At 43.4% G+C, this 18,095-nt stretch overlaps 1 protein-coding gene across 7 annotated transcripts in view; it reads right to left on the reverse strand.

Annotated features, from left to right (window-relative positions):
- The window catches only part of FGF13 (fibroblast growth factor 13), a 240,671-nt gene that overhangs the window by 25,477 nt on the left and 197,099 nt on the right, over positions 1 to 18,095 (reverse strand). For all 7 annotated transcript variants that reach the window (XM_081848316.1, XM_081848317.1, XM_081848314.1 and 4 more), the window contains 2 exons: positions 17,585 to 17,695; positions 9,562 to 9,665 (listed from right to left, as the gene is read on the reverse strand). In XM_081848316.1, the coding sequence (XP_081704442.1) occupies positions 9,562 to 9,665; positions 17,585 to 17,695 (215 nt within the window). The remainder of the gene's footprint in view (positions 1 to 9,561; positions 9,666 to 17,584; positions 17,696 to 18,095) is intronic.

Raw genomic sequence — 18,095 nt, forward strand, 5'->3', positions numbered from 1 at the left:
AGAGGGAAATCCAAAGGGTCTATTGGTATGCAAATGTTCATATGGCTGTAATGTGGCTCAGTGGCACAGCATCTGTTTTGTATGCAGAAGATTTCACATTTAATCCCCAGCATCTCCAGGTAGAGCTAAGAAAGACTTCAGTCGCAAACCTTGGAGAGCTTGTGCCAGTCAGCATAGACAATACTGAGCTAGACAGACAGTGGTCTGACTCAGTACAAGGCAACTTTCTGTGTCTTGTGACACCACTGTCATAAGAAAAAAATTACATGAGAAATTGGAAAAAAAATAATACCTGACCACTGGGGAAAAAGAAAATCCCACAGAAATTGAAGCAGCTGATCAACAGAGCCAGTTCTACTGAACATTTTGCCATATGACCTGTTTCCAGGGTTTGCAGATGCTCATCTCCACCATTTCAGACCCTCCCAATAGGTGCTGTTGATGCCTATTGATTATATTGGACAAAGACATCCTAATGTGGAGAGATCTTCTCATTATCAGTTTAATTTGGAGTCAATTAACTTTGCTTTTCTGATTGATATCTGGCTGTTCTTGTTATTTGTATTTAAGTTTTCTTTTAATGTCAGCTATTAATTGTACAATTAAAAGTAATAAATAGTACTCAGAGGGTCAAAACTAATATAGCAATTTCTTCCAGGTCTCAAATGCAGCAATTGAAATGAATGTTGCAGACTGGCTTGTTTATTCAGAGTGCAGTATTAGGTTTTTGTGTGTGTTTTTTGACACATAATTCAGAGTTTCCTGAATGGAGGATTTGGGCAGTGGGGAGTGGGGGGTGAAGATCCTTGCACCCCCCCCCAAGCACCTATGAGATATCTCTCTCTCACTGCTCCATCTCACTGCCCCATTATGCATTGCAGAGAAAATTCTTATCCATTAAGGATTTCAAAGCCATGTGCAGCTTAGATGAATTTGCAAATGCATGTGTAATGAAAACAATGAACCTAGTGGGGTTGTCCAAATGTGGTGGTTCAAACTCCTGGTTGCCTAACTTTCTTGGATAAGGATCCCCAAACTGTGATCCTTGGTCCACCAGTGCTCTGCAAACTTCATTCAGGTGGTCCATGGCATCTGTGGATTTGTGGCTGAAGAAGAGAGATGGTGATCACGTTAAATGTCAACAATGGTTTCTGACGGCATTTTTATTGCTTCTTATATTGTATTTTATTATATTACAATTTCAATTCTATGGAATTCAAACTGTACTGTAATAATACAATATACAGGCATACCACAGAGATACTGCTGGTTCAGTTCCAGACCACTGCAATAAAGCAAATATTCCAATATTGTTTCTTTGTTTTCCAGTGCATATAAAAGTTATGTTTATAGTATACTGCAGTCCATTAAGCCATGGCCCTTGGCTGCAGGGGCAGGAGGCAAAAAATTAGGGAGTGACCGTCGTATTGGATGCTCTGCCCATTATTTTTACCGTCAGCCCCTTACTCAATTTTACTTCCAGCTCCATCTACTACAGACATGCAGGCCCCGCCCCCGCCAAAGGCTGTTCAGGGTTTAAAAAGGTGCCTGACCCTGGCCTAGCTTTCCCCCACAGTTCCCCCACAGTGAACCACAGGAATTTGTTCTTATTTAATCTTACAGAAGAGAGAACGGATGAATTCTAAGGATGCCCATCTGATCCAGTGTTAGAGAGATTTTTGGTGGGGCAGAACATGACTGGGCATGTGGCAACCCTCACCTCTGCTGATGTGCCACTTCTTGCATTATTCAATTCAAATCAGATCCATTTTTTGAGGCCATTTGGAGCTGCTTTAGCAAGGCAGGGGCAGAACTAGGTTTGCTCTCTCTCGTACGTTAGATCTTCCTTTCCTTTGTGCTAGCACTGAGTTTTTTGGGGAGGGATTTTTTCTTATCTTTTTTGAACCATCTCAAAAGCTGCAAGCATCAGCCTCGCAATGACAAAAGGAGTGTGTGGGCGTGCAGTTGATCAATTCTAGACTGTCACTGGCTTTTCATTTACTACTCTGAATGTGATTTGGGGGTGGGGAGGTTTGTTGTTTTAAAATGAAATGAAATGCACAGAAGTTGCATGAAATTCTCAAAAACAGAAAATGCCAAGGGAAGAGGAAAGACAAGAGGGGAAGGAAACGCCACTGAATGTATTAAAAGCACCCAAGAGCCAGTGCACTTCACTGGGTGGCCTTGGGACAGTCACTGTCTCCTGGCCTAACCTACTTCACAGGGTTATTGTGAGGATAAAATGGGGGAGTGGCGGGAGGAACCACATATGCCATCTTAAGCTTCTTGAAGGAAAGGTGGGATACAAATGTAATCACGAAGGAAGGAACATGGTGGGAGGGGAGATTTGATTAGGTTGAATTTCACACATTGAGCGGAAGTGGCCAGTTGGTTCTTTAGCTGCATACTTCTGGTCAGCTTTGTAATGGGAATGTTAGCCTTGCATGGGCTCAAGTGCTCCTTTGCATAAAAAATGTTCCTCTCCACTTTGCTTTGTCTGTTTTGTGGAAACAACAAGTGGCCCTGCAGGCAGGTTCCCTGCATTGCAGGGGGTTGGGCTAGATGACCCTCGTGGTCCCTTCCATCTCTACAATTCTATGATTCTATGGTAACCAGCACAAGAGAAGCTCAGAAAGAGCCAATGAATCATAGCTCAGTGGTTGGACACCTCCTTTCGATGCCCCAGGCTTAATCTCTAATGGCACCTTTAGGTAGGTGAGGGAAAGATCCCACAGAGCTACCGCCAGTCACTGCAGACAGTATTGAGTTGGATAAACCAGTACAAGGCAGGAAATGTTCACTGTCCAAACCATTGCCAAAGTCACGGGTTTGCATCTGGAAGAAAGCAACAGAAATGGAACTTGTGCAGACATTGTTTGCTGTGTCGACTCTGCAATGACCTATTGCAGAATGAACCCAGAGGATTTTTTTTTAAAAAAAAAAGAAAAGAAAAACCAGGGTAAAACCCTCCCTACTTAGAGGGAGATAATTGGCTTCATATAGAAACATCCCTTCGACAAGCGAATTCCTGGCTGGAACAATTGAAACATCGCTCTTCTGCCTGTACTGCACAAGCACAAGGTAAAAAGGCAGCTGGGATTTTTCTCCCCTTGAGTCTCTTGAAATGCATGCAACTCTCCCTCCAAGGAAAGAAAAGAGATTCTTGCCAATTCTCTAATATTACACTCAGGAAGGGCCCCTCCTGAGGTCCTCTTTATTGTGCATTCATAAAGATTTGTGCTCATAAAACTATAGGGCTGGTCAAACACAGCCCCTCTTTCCATACTGTCTGTGCCTGCTAAGGTTTCACTGTGGACAAACTGTTTCATTTCCAATCATTGCATATCCTGTAACTTCCTACTGAAACCCCTTAACTTTTCACACGACAAACATTCTGGGGGTTGTTTGACTGATTTTGTTGTGATATGGCCCCTCCAGACACCAGAACTAATAAAGTGGAATGATCTGCAGACAGTATAAATCTACAACTAATGCACTATTGTTAGCACCTTCCACACCTTTAAAGCAGTATCATGCCACTTTAACCAGTTGCAGCTTCCCCCCAAAGATTCCTGGGAGCTGTAGTTTGTTAAGGGTGCTGCAAGTTGTTAGAAGACTCTTATTACCCTCACAGAGCTACAGTTCTCAGAGCAGTTTGATTTCCAATCCCTTTCCCAAGGGAATTTTGAGAATTGTGACTTTGTGAGGATCTCCTAACAACTCTCAACACTCTTAACATAATTATTTGGGGGAAGTCATGACTGGTTAAAGTGGCATCATGCTGTTTTAAATGCATACTACACCTGAGGCCTTTGAGGAAAATCCTGCTCGTGTTTTTACTCCCCTAGTCCTGATCGTGCTATGATTTAAGCTAAGGTGCAAAACTGCACAGGCTCAAATTATTTCCTCTGAAGAAATAATTCAGGGGTGGCAACATTTTTTCTTTTTTTTCTTTTTGTCTGTGCTTTGCACAAGTCTATCAGGAATGAAGCAGAAATGATAAAGCAAAGGATGGCACAGGGTGGGGTGGAGCAGGAAGGAAGGAAGAAGAGAAATTGGAATAGTGAGGGTTGCGAGTGAAATCACAGTTGCACATAGCTGTCTAAAAGCCAGCCCCATGAGACCATTAAGTCCAAGGCCAAAGACAGCCACTCCATTAAGCCAAAGCTCTGCCACTTCAGCCCACCTGTAATGTGCAAAAGTAGCTCACAGAGATAGTGTAATGTAGAAGAGCCACACTTCCATGGCAGAGCAAATGCTTTGTGTGCAGAAGGACCCAACCTTAGCACTTGGCGTCTCCAGGGACGAATGCCTTCAGTCTGAAATCCTGGAGAACCGCTGTCAGTCAGTGCAGAGAATATGGATCAATGGTCTGACTCAATGTAAGCCAGTAGCTTCCTCTGTTCCCTCTTAAGTAATAACAATGTGGACTAGACTCCTAGCTTCTTTTTGAGAGCAAAAGCTGCAGCCACGTGGTGGAGCACACGTGTTGCATGTGGAAGGTTCCAGGTTCAATTCAGTCACCTTCAGGCAGAGTTGGAAGCGAAACTCTGGGGAGATGCTGCCAGTCCGCATAGGCAATATTGAGCTAGATGCACCAATGGTCTGACTCAATATAAGGTGGCTTCTGATGCTCCTGCAATCGTTGAGTCAGTTGCACTTGAGCTGCTTCTCTCTGCCGGGGAGCTCTCTCTGCCCCCCCCCTTCTTTTTTTGTGATTATACCAGCAGCATCTTTTTTTGGCTGCAATTTGCAGATGTGAGAAATCTCTAGAAAGATCTATCTGTCAAACACAAGCATTGGCAGCCCACACATTCATCACACTCCACAGCCTTAATTCCACCCCATTCCTGATTACGGATCAGCAGGCTCCATAACCAGCCACCGCGCCACTGCTTTCACTTGAGCTGCGGAAGACTCCTTGCTGGAGCCCGGCATGCTAATTGCTATGCGCTGGGGCACGGGCGAACCTGAGCAAACTGTCAGAATAGAATGAGAAAAATAAACTTCCAATTAGCAAGTGGGGAGAGGGGGGGAAGAAGCCATTTCCTTAAAAAAAAAAACCACAAAAAAACCTACCAACCACCTAAGTCCAAGATCATTTATTCATCAGGTCCCTTTCCTTTAAAATAAGGCAAATGATAAGGTCACTGCATAAAGCAATCCTTTTCAAAGGTGTACAGTTAAGCGGATTCTAACTCTCCAAGAATTTAAGAAGAGCCCCACGGCCATCTACTGCAGTGTCCTGTTTTCAATAGTGGCTAGCTAGATGCCTCTGGTGTCCCCATGAAGGCAACACCTTGTCCTGCTCCCCCCCCCCCCCAAGATATAGTAGTCAGAGATAGGCTGCTATGGCACATGGAAGTTCCATTTGTCGGCAATTGCTAATGTCCATTGATTTATTGCATTTTCATCCCATCCTTTCTCCTAAGGAGCATGAGATGGCATCCACTGTTCATCTTAACCCTTTCCCATTTTATCCTCACAACAAGAACCCACTGAGGTAGGTGAGGTCTTTGTGGGTGAGTGGATCTTGTCACTCCCAGTCCAGTACTGTACCCAGGGGAACCCCTGACTCACCGGGTACTGCTGAGCCACCATTTCCATCAACTCTTACCATTGGTCATGCTGGCTAGGGATGCTGGGAGTTGTGGTCCAACAATATCAGGGGGAACAAAGGTTTTCAACCTTCCCTGCCTTAGAATTTTCTTCCTCCCCTACAGCCTATGAAAAGAAGCTCTAAGAGCAGATGGGAAGTCCTGGGCTGAACATAGCTGATGCTGCACAGAAAGTCAATTGGTAGCTATATGCACCAGAAACCTCTGCATTTATCTTCTCCCAGCAGATTCAGTGAAGCCCAAGCACCTCCCTAGGTAACACCAGGGAGGTGATTAAATCTTTTGCCAATAATAACAATAACAAGAATTCATCCTGAATGAGCGCAGGCTGGCAGACATGGCAAGAATAAAACAGTTTTAAAAAACATCTCAGGCAAGAATCTCAGGGTTGCTTGGAACAGTGTCTTTCAAACCATCAAATGTCCTGGTAAACAGCAATGTTATACTGTTTCTCCTGAAAGCCAGTAGTGAAGGAGGCAGATGCACCTCCACAGGGAGGGCATTCTACAAATGGGGAACCACCACCAAAAAGGCCCTGTTGTGGGTTAACATCAACTAGTCAACCCTAGTGGCAGAACTACTACCAAGTCCTCATTGTAAGATCTGAGATGGATGATATGGGAGAAGATGCACTTTAGGTACTTGAGTCCCAGGCCTCCTAGGGATTTATTTGCTAGAATTAACACCTTGAATTTGGCTGGTACCCCATCTGCAGCCAGTGCAGTTCTTTCACTTGGCAGCAGCAGCAGCAGCAGCAGCGGGTGATTCATTCCTTGGAGGCTGGATCTGCTGCCCATGCAGATCCTGCCTCCTGAGGTGGTCATCTCATCTTGCCTCATGGGTGGGCCAGCCCTGCCTTGGAGGATATAAAACTACTTCCACCCACTCATTCCTGACTACATCATAATAATATGCATTGCACTGCACAACCTCAACCCAGTAAAGAAACAACCAGCACTAACAGCAGGTGCAAAGATCAACCTCGCACTCAAAATAGCTCAAAGCACCCTTACACACCAGCTGCAAGCAAAACACTTGCAGTCATTTTGTTTAAGTGAAAACAAAACACTATCTTCTTTCCAAGCTCCCCTTCCATCTTCAATACATATTTACCATTTGCTGTTATGTAGTCGCACCTCATATTTTATGGGCATAGATTCAATGCACTTACTATTATTGCCATTTATAGACTGCTTACCACCTGAAAGTTCTCAGTGCAGTTTACAAATACATTAAGCATATATACATGGTGAGCACAATAAAATCATGTCAAATTATGATATAAGGTTGGGTGGGTGAGACAATACTGCTTCAGCTCCAGAAGTGTGATTGCCACTTCGCCAGGAGAAATCACTGGAGATTCATCCCCATTCATCGCTACATTTAAGCTGTACATTTACCTGGAAATAAATCCCATAGAACTCAATGGGTAGACAAGTATAAAAGTGCACCGTGAAAGTATAAACTTGTGAGGATTACAGAAAAACTTGTGGATGACGTAGAAGAAATCCACCTATGCAGGACTCCCCCCCCCCCTTTGAGGTTCCACTTTATGGGATACGCTTACTGGCACTGAACTCAAAATGCTGTAACCTGTGTTTTTTCTTGAGTCATATTTCAAGGGTTTTGGCATTGCATTTGGCATATATTTATATATTTATGTTTTTAATAGCTGTTTAGGATTATTCGGCTCTGCGATTGCAGGCTCTCTTTTTTGGAGATTCGTTGCTTTGGCTTTTTTTAAAAAAACCTAGCAACAATAAAAGTCACTTTTCTCTGTTTTTCCATGCAAATACAGTTGTTGTTTTTGTTTTTATTAAGTATTGCACTGAGGACATATGTTCAGAATCCAAATGCCAACATTACAAAAACATTTATTCCTGATGGAATTCAAACATATCAGAACCCAAGAAATATCAGAATGTCAGAACAATAACGGAATACCAGTCTGTTCATCCCTAATCTCCAACTCTGAATTTGGGATATGGCCACATAACCAGATTCTGTAATTGACTAGCTTGCTTTCTACAGACGAATCTGGACCTTGATGTTAAACATAACCACTCTCAAAATGCCTGTTACTTCTAGCCTGAGACTGAGGTGCTCAGGTTCTGCTCATGGGCTTCCCTGGTAAAGGTAAAGGACCGCTGGACGGTTACGTCCAGTCAAAGGTGACTATGGGTTTGTGGCACTCATCTCACTTTCAGGCTGAGGGAGCCGGCGTTCATCCACAGACAGCTTTCTGGGTCATGTGGTCAGCAGGACTAAAGCGCTTCTAGCACAATGGGACACCGTGACAGAAACCAGAGCATACAGAAATGCCGTTTTCCTTCTCACCACAGTGACAGTGCCAGATTTACATATAAGCTAAGCAAGCTATAGCTGAGGGCCCCACTCTCTTGGGGTCCCCAAAAAAATTAAAGGAAAAAACACCTGGATATACATTTCCAAAATATAAGATAAAAAAAAAAAATAAAACCTACATACAGCAACAGTGTTTTATGCTGTATAGGTCCATAAATTACCATATAGCATATATTCAACACAAAAAACAGCAACAATTTGTTGTTGACAAAGGACAGCTGGACACATAAAGGGCCCCATTACGTTCAGTAGATTAGGGCCTCATCAAACCTAAATCCGGCCCTGCACAACGGTACCTATTTATCTACTTGCACTGGCATGCTTTCGAACTGCTGGGTTGGCAGGAGCTGGGACACAGCAACGGGAGCTCACTCCATCACGGGGATTCGAACTGCCAACCTTCTGGTCGGCAAGCCCAAGAGGCTCAGTGGTTTAGACCATAGTGCCACCCGCGTCCCTGTAGCATCTGATCAGCCACTGTGAGAACAGGATGCTGGACTAGATGGGTCATTGGATGGATCCAGCATCCAGACTCTTCTTCTGTTCTTATGAATAGGTTCCAGATATACTGTTGGTGACAGTGACTTATTTATGATTATTACATCATTATGCTGTGGATTTCATTTTTTACCGTATTTTTTGCTCTATAAGACTCACTTTTTCCCTCCTAAAAAGTAAGGGGAAATGTGTGTGCGTCTTATGGAGTGAATGCAGGCTGCGCATCTATCCCAGAAGCCAGAACAGAAAGAGGGATTGCTGTTTTCACTGCTCAGAGATCCCTCTCGCTGTTCTGGCATCTGAGATTCAGAATATTTTTTTTCTTGTTTTCCTCCTCCAAAAACTAGGTGCATCTTGTGATCTGGTGCATCTTATAGAGCGAAAAATACGGTAATTATTGTATTGCATAAATTAAGTTCTTAATGTAGTGCTCAGCCCTGGGATCTTTGGATAAAAAGTGGCATATAAATTCAAATAAATAAATAATGGATAATGCCCTTGGTGGGTTTTTTTTGGGGGGGGGGTGCAGATCCATTAGTCAATAAACATTTTTAGTAGTCTGCTTAGCAACATCGTAACAGCCTTAACAACAGAAAGCGCCTCTCTTTTGAGTTACGAAATTCCCCTGTGCAGTTTCCTGCCAATTATCCAAACTTAGCATGGGAGCAGTGGCGTAGCGTGGGGGGTGCAGGGGGGGGCCGCACCGGGCGCAACATCTGGGGGTTAGGGGTAGGGGTAGGGTTAGGGGGCGCAAATCCACGGGTTAGGGGGCGCAAATTACTTGCCTTGCCCCGGGTGCTGACAACCCACGCTACGCCACTGCATGGGAGATCAAGTAAGAGGGTTTACATAAGGTACAAGGCAAAGGATTCAGCTGCAATTCTGCAAAAAAAAACCCCACCCCACCCCATTTTCACACTGAGCAGAGAAGCATGCTGCAATAAACCACTTCCAAAGAGCAGCTCCTATCCCCCATCGTTGCACCAAATAAGCATCATTACATTGTTTCCGGGGCCTGGGTTTCTGACACACACAAGACAGGATAAATAAACCAAGAATGTGGAATGCAGTTGACACTTACCGATGTGTACAAGTATCCTTCGCTGTTCATGGCTAAGTACAGTTTTGTTTGGACGCCTTGAATTGCCACCACTCGTAAACCCACAGGTATGAGGTTAAACAAAGCTAGGAAGGAAGAAGGAAGAAGGAAGGAAGTTAACCTCTCCAGATTTCAGCAACAACTTCAAATCTTTCATTGAAAGAGACATTTTGTGAATATTTAATATGAGCTTCTTTTTTTAAAGCAAAGTAGCAGGGCAGGGCATCCACACACACCCTTTATAGAGCAAAGGCAAGCTAATCAACTCTCTTGGGGGTGGAATGGGGGAAGAACCCCAACGGATAAGATCATTTCACGGATCCATATATACAAGCTTCCTGCATCCAACAGCAACCAAACAGATGCCTACAGGAAGCCCTTAAGGAAACTCTTGTCACTGTCGCTCTTTAGAAAATTGTATCCAGAGATAAACTGTCTCTGACCATGGAGGTTCTGCATCTCCATTGTGGCAAGTAGCCACTGATAAGTAGGAAAAGACAAAGCTGCAGGAGCCCCAAGTGACAATGAAATGATATCAGAAAGGACAATTATTTGAACATGAACAATTATATATGCAAACACTTGGGTATGCATGTGTAAAATGCAAAATTACAAAAATACAAATTCTCCAAAATATAACGACTGTGTGAAAAACAATGAAGTTCTCCATGCAATACAGATAATTAAGGACGAGAGCTCCAAGATTAAACTTCGCTTCATGTGCTTCAAAATCAAATTGGAGAATTATTCACAAGTAGCATATCCTGAGATATAATTCTGGACATCTTATCAATTAGTATCAATTAGTATCTGATTCACAGAGAACACCATTTTTTCTTATTTGGTGAATTTGTATTTTAACATTTTGTATTTTTTACAAAATGTGGGATGAATTTACCCCATATGTACCCACTGAATCATTTTTATCTGCGGAACTGGCACTGTTACCAGTACACAACTATACTTGCAAGGAATCAATTTCTGGAACTCCCTGCCTATTCACATCAGACAGGCAGCTTTGCTGCACTGTTTTGGCACCTCCTAAAACTATTCTTGTTCAGGCAAGCCTATCCAGGCACATTGAGCTGGTGTGCTTTAATCTTTTTCCCTTTTTAAAAAAACTTGTTATTATCTTTAAAGGTTTTTAATTGTTTTAAGTGTTTTTATTGATAATTTCAATATTCCTTAGAGGTTTTCCTACAATCAGGTGTAGCATCAATCCTGTTAAATAATAAATAAATAAAATAAGCATATACCCACATATGTTCATGTTTAAATCATTATTTTTGATACCATTTTGGTCTCACTTGGGTTCCTGCAACTTGTTCCTTACACATGATGAACCCCTCCTCTTTTTGTTGTTGTTGTTGTTGTTGAATAGCCACTGATAGGCATATGATTACATGAATTTTGAGGATGGTTGATCCTTCATCTAGTCGGTAGGTACCCTGCCAGTCTGTGTTCACGCCTCCCCTCCTACGATAAGAGCACTGAACCAGGGCCTGGGATGCCAGCAGCCGGTCACAGTCTTTCAGCCTAACCAATCTCAAAGGGCTGTGGTGGGGATAGATTTGTTGCATAATTGCCTAGTTTGTTGCGGTTGCAACCCACCCTACATAAAGTATGGATAGGAAATCAAATAAAATAGGGGACAAATAACTAAAATGCAGAGGAGGAAAACCTTTGGAAGTCCCAGAAGCAGTCCCAATGATCAGTTGGTTGCCGGGGCTTCAAAGCACCGCAGCATCTGACTTCATTGTGATGGAAGGTGATTGACAGGTGGTCCCACACACTTATCAAATATGGCCCATACAGGATATAGATGTATATGTGTAGGTGTGAGAGGGTCAGTGAGCAATCAAAAGACATGTTAGATTTTGGATGGTACTTGCTTTGGTTTCAGTACATAGATATGCAGCAGTCCGTTTAGCAAAATGTATATGCTGCTAATCATAAATAAGCAGATCGTCTAAGCCATTTACATAAAACCATATAGAACATTATTATTTTTAAAGAGCAAGAGACAGACTTTGAAAGGCAGCAGGCAGGATAAAAATTCTAAAATACAGATACAATCAACAGGTTTTTGTTTTTTATAAAAAAGAACGCAAATGTCCATACTAATATTCTATGTGTTGTGCATAGACTGCAGGTGGGACACAGACCACATAGAGTGCATGGGACTCAGAAACTCAGCTGTTGCTCTATAGCTCAAGGAAAACCTGGCAGCAAAAGGCAGCGTTTGTTTGTTTGTTTCTCTTCGAAAGTTGACCTAGAACTGCATGTACCCATATAAATCAGCAGGTGTAATTTTTTGCAGATTTGGGCCTGCACCCCAGGTCTTTCCAGCACTTAGGAACACCTTAGACAGCAAGTCAATAACAGAAATACATATCAAAGCATCTCCCTTGCAGCAACAGCCTGCAACCAATTCATTTCAAAACATGATAATACAGCAATCCAAACAAATGACCCAATTCTGCAACAGTTCATTTCAATAATGCTGACATTATAATGACATTTCAGCTTCGGTAGAAGATAGGCAGTATCAGCCACTAAAGCTAACACAAAATCAATTATTATTTATCAGTTGTTAGAATACATTTTGTTAAAATACATAAGCCATGAGTTGGATACAATAAAACTTTCCGGTGCAGCCAGGTATCCGTCATCCATCAGTTCTTCCAAAGAGCCAAGTGCTGTGAATAGAAACCAGATAGAGGCACCCAGAAAACTGCATTATACTGAGTCAGACAATTGGCCTATCTGGCTCAGTGTTATCTGCACTGACTGGAAGCAGCTTTTCAGAGGCACATACAGAAGTCTTTCCTTGTGGTCAGCGGCGGAGCTGTGCTGATCAGCATGCTGTGTGATCCACCCCAGCGCCCGATCTCAGTGTGGCTGCACAGTCCTCCCCAGGGCCTGATCTCAGCACGGGGGCACCCCCCATGACTCCCAAGCTACAGTAAGCTGGGGGAAGGGGCAGGGCCGCAGCAGCTGCTGCGTCACTTGCCGCTCTCGCTGGGCTTAGGGGAGTAGTCAGGGGGGGCCGAATGTCACCCCCCTTCAGGATGACACCTGGGGCGGTCCACACACCCCTTCCTATGCCCCTGCTAGAGGTCCCAGGAGAGGCAGGCTACTGGACATGGGACAAATGTGTGCACACTGAAACCCCAAAGTCCCCATGGTCATCACCCTGTGCGCAACTGCCCTCTGGCCATCCTCGTGCTGAGTGTGTGTGGGAAACTGGCCATGCTTTTGTGAGGTCTCCCCCACAACCCCCACCCATGCACAAATTGATGTGGACTTGTGGTGAACTCAGTTTAAGATTAGAGAAATGAGACACTGAAATTGACAGCTTTATCCATTCCTACTACTGGGCTATGATTAAAATACAGGCAGGTCGAAACCTTCTTTCTCAAGGTTAACTAAGGGGCCATCTACAAAAGCCCATACAAGTGGCTGGCTGAAAATTACTTCTGTAGGTCAGTGGTTTTCTAGGGTGGGGGAAGGAGCTGCATAGGTAGGAACCCACCATGGGAGTACACCATGCTCATAAGACCTCTTTTTGGCAATCTCTCTACCCTGCTGTCATTATCATGGTCATTTTTGCTAGTTCCTAATAGCAATGAGAAGCAGGTTACAAAAAGTTTCTACATGAGGAATGGCCACAATATCTTCTGTAGAGTGTATCATAATTTCAGAGCTTTGGGGGAAATGGTTTTTTGTTTTGTTTTTTGGCAGCCATTTATTATGTGGTCTTAACATAAACTTGTCTTCCCAACAGAGAATCTAATTATTTATGCTAGCGGTAAAAAGGTTCATTGAAAATGAACACATTTTGTCATATGCAGCATAATTGGTATCACTCCTGGTTCTTCCTTTGGCTACGATGAGCATTTAGCAGCCACCAGATTTAGACTGCTGAGAGGGGTGTCTAGGGGCCTACCCATAATCCATCTGCCTCATCCATCACACATATGAGGGTGCAGAAATTTGGAGTGGCTGAATGGAAGAATATGTTAGGATATTTCCGTTCCACCTTAAAAGGGAGCAGGCTTTGTGAGTCACAGAGTCTGCGTATTTCCTGTTCACAGGATGTTTCTGTTGTGTCTATGCTTTCGTTTCTCTCTCTGTGCCTGAACACACAAGCAGGCAGTCATGTTTTTTCCTTTGTTCTGACCAACGCTGAATAAACTTCTAAATAATGCTCTCCTGCGTGCATCTTTCGCTGTACGAATTCTGCTGATAGAGCGTGCATCAGCTCTGGAATGTGGCAAGCTATTTTCTGGAGCTCGTGTCGCTAATTGCTGATACTGTATCTACGGGAGATTGATGGATCGTCCGAAGGCGACATGGGGGCCATGATGGGCTTTATCTCCCTGGCAGTATCCCAACAGACTATTCAGATGCACTTCCCAGTAGCATGGGATCATCACAAGAAGAAACAGCTCCCATCATATATGAAACTAAGCAAGGGGGCATGGAGTGAGTCCATCACTGCCAGAAGGAGGACCCTTGTTATTTGGGGAGGGATCACCATCCTGGAGCCAAGCTACTTTTCTTCGGGAGATGAGGCTGGGGACTCAGAGTGGAGGGAGAGGGACCACCACTGTGAGCCTTAGAAGTACTTGCACCGGAGAAGCCCTAACAGCCAGTACCCTTCTCTCCACCCTCTGACTCAAAAGACTGCATCTCAGAAGGCCCAGGGCAAGCAGAGTCTCCTTACTCCACCCAAGCAAACCATTGTTGGAGAAGGCTTGGGCTTCTTGAATTAAAGAAGCCACATCTATTGAGGCAGAGGTCCAGCTCCTATAAAAGGCTCGGCCTGTGAGTAGCTGTTGCTGAAGCAACATCTAAGCTGTGTTTTGATGTTGCATTATTCATCCTGAGCCATGGAGCTGTCCATGGTACCTCCCTTGCTTTTGTTGAGACCAGAACTTACATCAAAATAATTCATTAATATAGATTCATTTGATTTACTATATTTTTTCTCATGAGTGTGGCTTTGAATTGCTCTGAATTTTGATATATGCTTCTTTTTTTGGTTAAAAATATTAGTCCAATGTTTGCTTTTGAGTGGGTTGTTTGCTGTTAGCTGCATTGGGCTTCACTTTGGAATGAAAAGTGTGGCATAGGCAATAGAGGAGGTGTGGAGAAACATGGCCCCTTCCACATGCTACAACCCCCACCATCCCTGGCCATTGGCCATGCTTCCTGGGGCTGATGGGAGTTGTGGTTCAGCAACATTTGCTGAGCCAGAAGCTCTCCATCCCTGCAATAAATGGAAGTGAATACGAGTAAAACCTAGATAACAGATTTTAGGGGTTGGCAGTGCTCTGAAGAGTGTGTGGTGGAGCCAGGCGACCAGGGGAGTGACCCAGGAGATGGAACCAGCAATTTTCTAGGGTGTCATGCCACCTGCAAGGCAGGAGCCTTGGGAGAAGGGAGAGTCTAGGAAGTCTGAGGCAGAAGAAGGCATGCAGGATGTGGCAGAGGAAGAAGGGATGGTCCAGGTGAGGGGCGGGCCAATTGATTCCCCACCTTCCCCTGACAAACTGTGTCCTAGAACCAGGGGGGAGAAGTCTCAAGTTGCAGGCACACAACCCATAAGAAGGTATATAAGCTGGAAGAGGGAAGGGGCTCTCCTGTTGCTGCAGCTGCACCACAGGACTCAGACGTATGGACCTCTGCCTAGAATCTAGAAGCATGTGTGCATGTTTATCCAAAACACTGTGGAAGCTGCTATAAGTGTTTATCTTGCCAATAAGTAATTAACTATTGGATGTGTGCTTCTTCCTTATCTGGGACTGGCCGTGACAGCAGCACCCTTTTCCCCTCCCCCATTTATTTCCATCCATGTAAGATTTTGCTTAATGTGGAACACGAAGATCTGGTCTAGTTGTTTCACCTTCAAATGTGCAGAGAAGAGGCGGCCGCCTGGGAGGCAGCTCCCTGAGGAGCAAAGCATGGACAGGGGAGTCCATGCAGCCCTTTGGGTCTCAGAATTTCAACAATGATTGCATGAACTCTCTCCCTTTAACAAAGCACAAGATGACAGGAGAAGCTTCATTTGTGCTGAGTAATAAATGGTTCAGTCCCCAGCATCTCCAGGTAGAGAGATGGAAAGGCTCCCTGAATAAAAATCTGGGCAGTTGCTGCCAGTCCAATGTAGACAACACTTAGCTAGATGGCCAACTCAATATTAAGCAGCTCCCTTTTTTTTTTTTTGGACAGATCTAGTTGTGACTGACTACCTATGTTAGGCAAAAGCAGAACAACAGCCGAGTTGTGATGCTGCTGTCACACCCTTCTTGTGCACCACCTTGAAGCATTATTTTATTTATTGCATTTCTATACAACCTATTCAACCAAGATCTCTGGGCCATTTAAAACCAAGACTAAAATGAAAATCCATTTTGCAATAAAAACACATTTTTTAAAAAAACAAAAACACACAATGTTTTTTAAATAATAATAATCCCACACAGAAAAAGTCCAGGAAAAGAAAGCCACCTAAAGTTAGCAGAAAACCAAGCCCCCCAAACAACTAAATCCACCTTAAAACCCAATAACTTGACAGAAAAATACAAGCGTTAGACAGATCATAATGGAAAAGGCATGGGAGAAGAAGCAGCTTGGTGACTAGCAATGTCATGGCCTGGGTGCCAGGCGAGCCTTTCTGGGGAGGCCATTCCATCCGTGAGGTACCACTACTAACAAGACCCTCTCCCTAGAAATCACTTGCCTTTGGCAAGGAAAATCTAGGGAAGAATCTCTGAGGAAGATCACAAGATGTACTTCAGAAAAGGCATTTCATTAATTCATTCATTCTATACCACCCTTCAAGGATCACAGGGCAGTTCACAATATAAAAACATAAAAATGCAGAACACAATAAAAAGCAAAATAACCCCCCCCCCGACACACACAGAACCTTCCTGGTTGGCCCTGATCAAAAGTCTGAATGCTGAAGTGGATGAGCCACTTAAATGGACTTGAATACTTCAAGAGTTTTGACACTTGAGATGTGTATCATTAGGACCCATCCAGTTATTTTGTTTTAAATTGCATTTAATGTATTTTGAATGATTGTGGTCCACCCCGGGAGCTTAGGGTGAAGAGTGGGTAAATCATGGAAGAGGAGGAGAAACTATAAACAAAAACAAAACAAAAAAGGAGGCTCTCTTCCAGATCACTGTGCATAACTAATTCAGATCTCCTACAGCTGCCATCTCTGCAAGAACTATGTTCTTGAACTATGAGACCTTTGGGTATTGGGCGGTATTAAATTAAATTAAATTAAATTAATTAATAATAATAATAATAATAATAATATGTTTTTAAAATAATTGTCATGGACACAGACTCCTGAAGGAAAGCTGTGCTGGGATGACTCCCACCCTCCAACAAACAAATGAATCAAAGGTTTATGGACATATTTGTGTAAGGAAAAAACATTTTCCCACTGGATATTTTCACCTGACTAAATCCAACTCTGAAGATAGAGAAGAAAGACTGAAAGCAGAATCTATCTGAGGTCTATCACCAGAGTGTGGAACATGCAAATTAAATGAAGTGGGCTGGTTTCTTCACCCTTTCCCCCACAGTTCTGGGTAGGATCATTTGTTTCTGGTACTTTTGGAGAAGCAATGGCTTGGATTTATTCCAGGCAAAATGAGGGGGTGAGAAAACTTTCTCCAGGTGGAGAACAAAAAACTAATGAGATCCAAAGCAAAGAGATGAAACCCTCCAGATCTCTATGGAGATAACATTTGCACAGGTTTTTCAGAAGCCACCACTACCTCCACTGGTTCATCGAACATTCAAGTGTTTTTGTACAGAAGGTTGAACAGCAAACACACAGACAATAATGATGTTGCCTTGATTCCATCTGCCACATGCTATCTCCAAAACAGCCATTGGATTTGGTGTTGTTGTTTTTAAGCCATTCATATGGACTTGTAGACTGCACAAACAAACCATTTCCAAGGTAAATACTCACTGTAGGTACTCTCTTCCTCTTTAGTGCCATCGATAGTTCCATCTGCTTGTAGCTGCAAGTGATACCCTTGCCGGCTGTACAGTTTTGTTACAATGCCTTTAAGCTGTGGTTCTGTAAGAAAACAAAAAAGTGGAAAAAATTAAAAGTTCAGTTCTGAAACTGAGATTGCATATGCTTTCGGTGAACAAAAAAGACATGCCTCATTTTTCCAGAGAGAAAAACCCCAAGCTAGAAGTTTCGCAGCTATTTGTGAGATTGCCAAAACAAATCAGCAACTGGAGGACTGGTGGTCACCACTGACTTGGGGTAAGAAATGCAGGTGGTTTTAAAACACAAATCTTGTGCCAGTGGATCAAAATGCCAACAGTATGTTACATGGCTGAAGGAGCTAGATCTGATTGCTATTAAGATTAGAAATGTGTTGGCAAGGAAAAGATCCTGCTTTTTAATGAGCTTGAGATTCATCAGCAGTAGAATAAAAAGAGAAGAGAGGAAGGAAAAACACTTCTTA

Source organism: Podarcis erhardii, assembly GCF_964252035.2.
Source record: "Podarcis erhardii genome assembly, chromosome: Z".
Classification (NCBI taxonomy): domain Eukaryota; kingdom Metazoa; phylum Chordata; class Lepidosauria; order Squamata; family Lacertidae; genus Podarcis; species Podarcis erhardii.